Here is an 8,636-nt window from a genome sequence, read left to right as displayed (position 1 = left end):
AACCTATGGAGCTTGAAATGACACAAGTGAGGTCTAGTCCTAGAGGTCGACATACCCTGTGAACTTGGTGTTTTTAGTTTACTCAGATATCATTTGTGTTTGACATCCAAGCCAAATTTTCTCAGATGCTCCTTGCTCAATTGCACGTCCACTGACAAACGCAATGTTTATGAGGAATCTGTATTTACTTAACAGCACCATACAGTACATGAACACCCCAAGCAGACCATTTCTGTGGCGAATATGACAACACGAGGGCCGCCAGACACGGCTGCGGAGAACACGGCTCTGACGTCACACTTCCCCCGGCGTCAGTGCCAGCTCAGTAAGCTTGGCTAGCGCGCCAGTCACATCATCTCACGCGGCGTCAGTGCTAGCTTAGTAAGGTTGACTAGCGACCGTCAAATCACCTCACCCGGCGCTAGCTGCCAGCCCAGTAAGCTTGGCTAGCGCGCCGTCACATCATCCTCACCCGGTGACATGTCGGTCACGTTGGCACATTAGTATGGACAATATGAGTGAGGAAGGTACACGCCAATGCACCTTGTCTTTGGTGGCTGGTTTCTTCCACTTCTCCTCGACGACATCAGGAGCCAGCTCTTCGAGGAAGGATTCGCCCTTCCTGCCCGCTCAGTACCCCCGCTGCTTCCTCTCGGCTCGGATGAAGTACAGGCACTGTGCGCGGCGTTTAAAAAGGGTCCCCAGAGGTAACAGGGACCCACGAAGGGCCAGCGAATGCTGCGGGCGAGAGAAGAGGGATTAGTGTCACGCCCCTAGTGGCAGGGCGACGAACTAAACCATTATCGTCCTGGAGGTGGCATGACAGGCAAAAAGACGGCGGTGGGCCTGGGCCGATCTGGGAATGAGTCCCGACGAGATACCCCTTCGGCGATGACGCACTGACCACAGCCAGCCCACTGCACAGCCTCAGTCGCGGCGCTTTGAACCAAAGGGGAAGAGAGATATCAGGCAGTGATGTGGCTCGGTGACATCACAGGAGGTCAAAAATATCTTCTTCAGAGATCTCCATAATCGAATTCCATGTGCAGCACGATACCTCTAGATGCTGCCGTAGATGTTAACTTGCTATATTCACCACTCAACTGAAATCCGTAATAGACAACTCCTCACGCTTTCACTTCTACAGCGCCGTTGCACTATACATCCCACTGGTCGCTTCACTCATGTCCCGTCACCACTGCCCCGAGACCGCGTTACACCCTCACCTTCTTCGAGCGGGACCGGAGGCACTGCTTCAGCTCGGCGTCAGACGGCAGCTGCGACACACACCCCAACAGCCAGCGCACCAGCTCCACGTTGCCGCGGCGGTACGCCGCCATGATGCACGACACCTGACCCCGTAAAGAGCTCAGGTTAGCTTGGACTGTCACAACGGGGACGCAGCAGGCTGACGTGCGATTACAAGCGGCATAGGCAGGCGCCCAGATGGGATCGCGTACGATATGCTACGAGACACTCGGTCACGGAAAATAGGGACAATGCCAACAGACGGATGCTCCGCTGTTGTACATAAAATCTCAGCACATGGTGGGCACAAAGACAGCAGGTCGGCACAGACGCCTTAGATATACTAGATCCATGTCGATAGCAGCCCAACAGGAGAACAGGGAGCTCATCTGTGCTCCATTCGGACTAGCATAGACCCTGTCAACTCTTAAGCCCCTCACGCACACCCATCCCTACTGCAGTCGCTACGACGTATCCTGAGCTGCCTGCCACAGACCTGTCTGGTGTCCTGCACGTCGACCGAGGCGTCGCACGTCTGCAGCAGGCGTGCTGTGGTGGCGTGACCCGCATCCAGAGCCCACCAGAGGGCAGTGCGGCCCGCCGTGTTGCGGGCTTCGATTGCCACCCCTCTGTAAATATCAATTGGGTTCTGGCGAAACAGACAGATGTTGTGGTTGTTCTGCTGTGGCTGGTCACCGGCTGCTCGAAGAGCATTTTCTTCAGCTTAGTTTTGGGCAAGTAACTCATGCGTACAGCAATGACATGGCGCATTGGGACCGCGTACAATGCTCCTGGTGTTTAAAATGGTGCGTATGACGCATAATTATAAACGTGCCCGTAACATTTACGGTTGTGATAGCACACACAGAGGTTTCACAAATTGTTGACACACAGTGGAAAAAGTACACATGCAGTGGTGATAGTTGCCTATTCCAGAACCCTCGAAAGAACTTGAGGTCTCAGGGGGTCCATACTCTTGCACAAAATCCCGCCAAATCCAATGGACAGGAGGCAACAACACCCGTACTGCTATTGCAATGCTAACGATAATGACACCACGGCCTGACCAACCGTCGTTTCTGTCCTCCCACAGGAGGCCCCAGGGCTCACCGTCCGGCACGCGCCATGCACCCGAACCAAAACAGAGACACCACTGGCGCCTGACCGCCTCAGCAGCACACAGCCACACTCGAGCTACATCAAACCCGCACCACAACCCCAGCCCGACGCCCCAGGCCGCGCCATGGTAACCCCGCTCACGTGCCGACCGATCCTCACCTGGCGATGAGCAGCATGACGAGGGTGGTGTGGCCGCGCCAGGCGGCGAGCATGAGCGCCGTCTTGCCGCCGCCGCCGGGCACCGTGGCGTTGACTATCTACGTCCCGCTCCAACAGCAGCCGCACCACCTTCGGGAAGCCTTGGTAGGCGGACCGCCATCAGCGGCGTCATCTCCGTCTGCGGCCGTCACAGGTCAGACTGTGTAGCGAGGCTGGCCAGCGGTGGACACGGATAAGCCGCTATCGGTACGCATGGTTCAGACTGTGGACGAGGCTGACCAGCGGTGGACACGGTATGCCACTGTTGGTATGCCAGTTCAGCCCTTAGACGTGAAAGTTCCGACTGAAACCGCACCTCTTTAGACTGCGAACTCGTGCCGTTAGACTGGACCGATGTATAGACCGATCTCGGTACAGACTGTAGCCATGCCATCATAAAAGGTGATCATGACGCGTAGGATAATGCGTACATCAATCCGGTCGGCCAGCATCTCAAACCAGACTGCAAAAATTCATTGAACTTGCGGACTCGACAGACCAGACTGAATATGTCCTACCAGGCCTAAAAACTAGAGTCCAACGGAAAACATATCGATCCCGCCTGCAGAAATTGCGTGTCAGATCGCAAACATTTCATGTGATTGTCGGATCAAACCGCAGCCAGATCATACGATTGTCGGCTTAGACAACAGGCAGGTCATGCCATCATCGGGTCAGACTGCAGACAGGTCATGTCATCATGTCATTGTCGGATCAAGCTGCAGACACGTCAGTGCAGGACGTGGTCTCGGAACATTGGTCTGCAGACATGTCAGTGCAAGGTGTGGTCTCAGAACACGGGTCTGTAGACTTGACAGTGCAGGGCCGTGGTCTCGGAAAATAGGTCTGCGGTTCTGACCACCTTTTGGCAGACGCGCCATGAAAACGACAGCATCTTTTTTGGCCTAATGAACAGCTGACAACTGACTTCATCGCACAGGCCGGCTAGAGCGGCCGTTTATCACCTGACAAGTTCCAAACTTGGCGACGTGTTCGGGGTTGGCCCCATGCTGGAGCAGAAGACCAACCACCTCGTCGTGGCCCTTGAAACAGGCTAAGGTCAAAGCTGTCTGCTTGTTGCCCTTGACCTTGGCCGAGACGTCACAGCGCTTCTTCAGCAGGTACCTGTCGGTGGCAACAAATTAATTCCATTTCTAGCATCTTAAGTTTTCCCTCTCACTCTCGATTGTCTCAGTGGTCTAATGGTCTGGTTAAAATTCCAACTCTGGTTCATGTACGTATTGGTCACCAAATGCTTGGGAAAACGGCTTGCTTGGTTCCAGCCTGCCCCCTCGAACGTTAGCCCACAAAGACAGCAAGTGCGTGCAAGGGATGAACGGTAACGAAACGACGTGTGCCGTAAACTGTACCAAGGACGATATATATAGTACTAGGCATGGCGTATTTAGTACAAAGGACGACGTAATGATCAGCTGTCCTGCCGACGCCGGCCAGATGAGGCCGAAGCCCCGGGACCGAACGTCGGATCACCTGATGACCGACATGCCGCCGGGTGATCTGGTGTGACGGCGCACTAGCCAAGCTTTCTGTACTAGCACTGGCGCCGGACGAAGTGATATGACTCTCGCTAGTCAAGCTTACCGAGCTAGCACTGAGGTGAGATGGCATCAGGTGAGATGGTGTGACGGCGCGCTAGCCAAGCTTACCGAGCTAGCACTGACGCCGCGTGAAATGGTGTGACGCCGCGTTAGCCAAGCTTACTGGGCTAGGTTTTGAACCGGGAGAAGTGTGACGTCAGAGCCGTGTTTTCCGCAGCTTTGTCTAGCAGCCCTCCTGCTGTCATCTTCGCCGCTGAAATGGTCTGCTCGTGGTGTTCATGTATGATATGGTGCTGCTTAATAAATCTAAATGTTTTATAGACTTAGCATTCGTCAGTGGATGTGCAATTGTGCAAAAAGAAATCGAGCAAAAGGTCACCGTCAGATGACAAGTTTCAGTGTTTTTTTTGTAAGCGTGTCACCTTTGAACATATTAAGGCAGGCATCAGATATGACGAAGCGAGCTCACTGATGACTATTTTTCACTTGTCTGGATTCCACCGGTGGTTTATTTATATACACACACGGGGGTCACATACAGTGACGGTGCCCCATGCTTCAGAGGCTACCACGCGACGGCAGTACACTCCGCTGACATAGGCTTCAGTGTGGTGCATTTAGAGTCTTTCTAGAGTAACTGACCACAACTGGCTAAACTTATCAGTTGCGTTTGTGCTCACTGCCACACATCTCTCCACATGGGAACATTTATGGATGAATCGGATGAAACCGGTAATGGATGGGTCGCGCGGTTGCATTACGACATTGTCACACATACTGATCACCCAATAGCAATAGGCGGATAGCGGGCACAGACAATGTTTCGTTAGACGGTACAGATAGGTTGGTGATGACTTGATGTATTGTGAATTGCCTGCCAGGCTGCATGCGTGCACTCGGGCCGGCCCAGAATGCCAACGACCCAGACAGAACCAGAAAACATGTAGAACATTCCCTATGTAACCCAACAGCGAGGCCTGAGGCAAGGGCGGGCGGGCCTTGCGTCGTCGCCAGCGACGCCACGCCCGAGATCTGGCCTAGGGGCACGTCGAAGGGCCGGACTCTGGGAGCGGTGCATGCCGGCCCCGACGACGCATTGGACGGAGGGGGCGAGCCGGCAAACCCATTGTATCACGCAAGACGACGAAGGCAGGCCGACCCAGTTGGGAGGTGTCGAAGGTCAATAAAATATCGTGCGAGAGGCTCTGGAGGGAGAGTACAGTGCCGGTGAGTGCGCCCGACGCCTACAGCTGCACCTTGAGGTCGACCCTCCGAGGCCCAAACTCACAGCACCCGGCTGTGACATTCGACACGGCGTACGACGGTCACCGACGACAGCGCACACGATGTCAGTGCCCAGGTTGTTGCCCCCCCCCCCCCCCTTCCATTTCACCGGGCCATGGACGGCTGGTGCACCGAGTGTGTCTTTTCACCCCGCTCCCCATCGGGGGGCGTAGGCCGCGGTTCCCGGATCCCTCCGCGGAGCTGAGGAAAGGGGGGAGGGGCTCGGGTGTGAGTGTGTAAGGTCCCACGCGGCTCGACACTGAGCTCGCCCTGAAGCGATGGACTGGTGTGTCGCATCGTGTGAGTGATGTTGTTTTGCCTCGTTGTCTTTATGTGTGAATACAGATGACGGTTTGCATTGCGATGGCTTAGTGAGGGAGCGAGGCTGGATGAGGTTGGTTCGGACGGCGAGAGGACACTCGGCCCAGCGTTGGGCGGTGCTGTGTCCGGAGCCCTGGATGTATGCTTGGGCGCAGACTCTCGCTCCGCTCGTTGACACGACCCGTAGGAGTCCGGAGTTTGCCGGTGGATGAGGCCATGCAGAGTCGCATCGGCTTGTCTGGGCCCTCGCCTGGCCGTTGTCGCGGCCAGACGCGGCGTACGGGCCGCGTCGGCGTGCAGTTGTGGTAGAACGTGGGTCAGGTAGACAGTTCGCCTTATATTGCTCCATTCGTTGTTTCGTCAATAGTTCAAGGTGGCCGGACCCTAACGGGTTAGATCCAGTGCGCATGCTCGGCTTCTCTGATGACGACGCTGCCTTCTCCCCATTGGTTGTTGATCACGTTGCCTAGGTCGGTAGACTGCACAGTTTCATGGGACATCCGCACAGACCAAGGTTTGTTTTCCCGGCCAACGGGACGTTGGTATTCCGCTCCCGTTGTCGCTGGTGTCGGTGCGTTTTTGTGAATGTTTTGTTTTGTTTTTGTTTTGTTTTTTTAGGCACCGAATTCCCGCCTGAGCATGGACAGTGCGCATGCGCGATCCGCTCACAATCGCGCTGCCCTTTTGTCCTCCACTTGGTCGCCCTTGCCGGGTTGACGGACGGGATGGTCTTGCCGGATGCCCGTGTATGCCTGGCTCGCTTCCCGCTCAGTTGGTCACTCGTTTTCCATCTCTCCCCTTGATTCGTCGCGGGACACCCAAGCTCTTACCAAGCTCCACCCGGTGCGCCCGCTCACGCTTCGTTATGTGCATGCTGCTCCACCTCCTTCGCCTGATCACCACTTCGCCGCTCCACCTCCTTCGTCCGCCAGATAGGTCAGCTGGGCCAGTGAGGTACCCTCGCGTGGGTGAGGTCGATTGCCGTGTTTTTGTGAGTGTTCTGCTTTGTTTTTTATCGTTGTCCTCCTCCTAACACATGTTTTCTTTTCTTTCTGTCCACCCTCGCTGTTAAACAGGTTAGTGCGGTCCAGCTCCGCTCAGCGCATGCGCTACACTGATTCCCTCAGCGGCGCGTGTATTGCCCAGCTTTTATCTTCCTCTCCGTTCGCTAGGCCTGGATCGCTCTCTGGCCAAATGATGGACGGGATTCATGTTTGGTCAGCAAAGGCCCATCTCGTCCGAGATTGATCCGATACGGACGCCGGAGGTTCAGTGTAGGGGAGAACGGCGTCGAATTTTCCGAACCGGACATGATCCGGCGATGTTGGCTAGAAGTCGAAGAGAGACCGCCTGGCGGGGTGTTTGAGGCATAGCGGTGAGGTGCGCCGAGCCCGCCGCATCTCGAGGGGTCTCCCGCAGTTCTGCGAGACAGGGGAATGTACTCGCGCGACGCCGCCCAGGACGGCGTTCCGTAAGGAGACACGGACGCCATCTGTCAGCCGACATGGGAAATCGCGGTAGAGGGCAGCACCCGGCGGTGCGCGATGGCGGCGCGGACGCCCGCGACCCGCCGGCAGATGACAGTCTCTTGTGGTGTGGACGTACAGAGCAGTCCACTGCTCACGGCCCGCCGGCAAGCGACCAGTCCGGCGCGGCTACGACAAGGCGAGGAGCCAGACGAACCGAAGTCCTGCTTTTACGCAGATAGAAGTTGTGGGGTGGCGCGGCTCAAGACACAGTTTTCGCTATTTTGGAGACGGCTGACTCGTTTGATTGTATTTCCCACTTGACCCCAGGCGTGACGGCCTAAAAGAGGCATTGGTCATGAAATGACCAAGGACCCGTAGGGATACCGCCCAGGATGCTTGATGTGTGCATGGCGGTAGCAGAGTCTATCCGTGGTGCCTCCGCTTTGGGAGAGGACAGGAGTCAGTCTGCTCTTCCGACGTGGTGTACGCCGGGCCTTATGAGCGATTGGTGACGGGATGTTCGGGGCGGATAGGGATCCCGCCATCGACGCTCATAGGGAAGGCGACGAAGAATCCGGTCGCCGGACAGGCCGGTCAGGCCGAGTCTCCAGAGCGCGCCGGCCGAGGAGACCGTAAGGCGTGGACGCAGGTCGCGCCGGGCGCTCGTACTGTGGGCGGGCTAAAGCGCTCGTACCGTGGGGTACCGTGGTTAAGGGCGCACAGCCATGGGTGGGGGGACAGCCGTTCATGGTGCCTGACCGGATCCGCCATCCCGCCAATGCCCGCTTCACACTAGCTCTGTGGCTCACGTGGTGTGTGGTGTCGGGTGTACCGGAGCCGCAGCGTGCCGAGCCGTGTGCTAACATCATCGGGCTCGTATGCTGACTAATGGGCTCCTCATTATAAATTCGCTCTTGTGGGAAGGCGTGACAGCGGCAGCCGGCGGCGCACAACATCCAGCGGCGGCCAGGCAGCCGCGCACGACGCCCACCGCAGGACCCCCCCCACAACTGACCTCAGCCTGATCCAGTGGGGTAGCCGAGGGGAGCCTCGCTCTCTCTCTCTCTCTCTCTCTCTCTCTCTCTCTCTCTCTCTCTCCTCTCTCTCTCTCTCTCTCTCTCTCTCTCTCTCTCTCTCTCTCTCTCTCTCTCTCTCTCTCTCTCTCTCTCTCTCTCTCTCTCTCTTCTCTCTCTCTCTCTCTCTCTCCTCTCTCTCTCTCTCTCTCTCTCTCTCTCTCTTCTGTCACTCTCTACCTTGGCGAAATCCGGCCGGTAATATATAAGATGATATATGTTGTGTGGGCACCTTCTGTGGGCTATCAATCCCCCATCAATTCTTCACGAACTAACACCACGTTCAACATGGCTCGAATATCCGGCCGGTAAATGATATCGTCATTCAAATTCTGCCATCGCACCGAATGCAGCGATTAAGGTCA

General features: G+C 56.3%; 1 protein-coding gene across 1 annotated transcript in view; it reads right to left on the bottom strand.

Moving 5' to 3' along the window:
- Positions 1–630: 630 nt before the first annotated feature.
- The window catches only part of LOC119106097 (ankyrin repeat domain-containing protein 17-like), a 20,073-nt gene continuing 12,067 nt past the window's right edge, over positions 631–8,636 (bottom strand). The window contains exons 3-6 of the mRNA XM_037229694.1: positions 2,527–2,624; positions 1,745–1,877; positions 1,227–1,352; positions 631–675 (exon numbers count right to left, since the gene is read on the bottom strand). Coding sequence (XP_037085589.1) covers positions 631–675; positions 1,227–1,352; positions 1,745–1,877; positions 2,527–2,624 — 402 coding nt within the window. The remainder of the gene's footprint in view (positions 676–1,226; positions 1,353–1,744; positions 1,878–2,526; positions 2,625–8,636) is intronic.

The sequence above is a fragment of the Pollicipes pollicipes genome, unplaced genomic scaffold (assembly GCF_011947565.3).
Source record: "Pollicipes pollicipes isolate AB1234 unplaced genomic scaffold, Ppol_2.1 Scaffold_6138;HRSCAF=7277_pilon_pilon_pilon, whole genome shotgun sequence".
Lineage (NCBI taxonomy): Eukaryota > Metazoa > Arthropoda > Thecostraca > Pollicipedomorpha > Pollicipedidae > Pollicipes > Pollicipes pollicipes.
The sequence above is the reverse complement of the archived record's forward strand: the minus strand, read 5'-3'. Positions and strand labels throughout refer to the sequence as shown.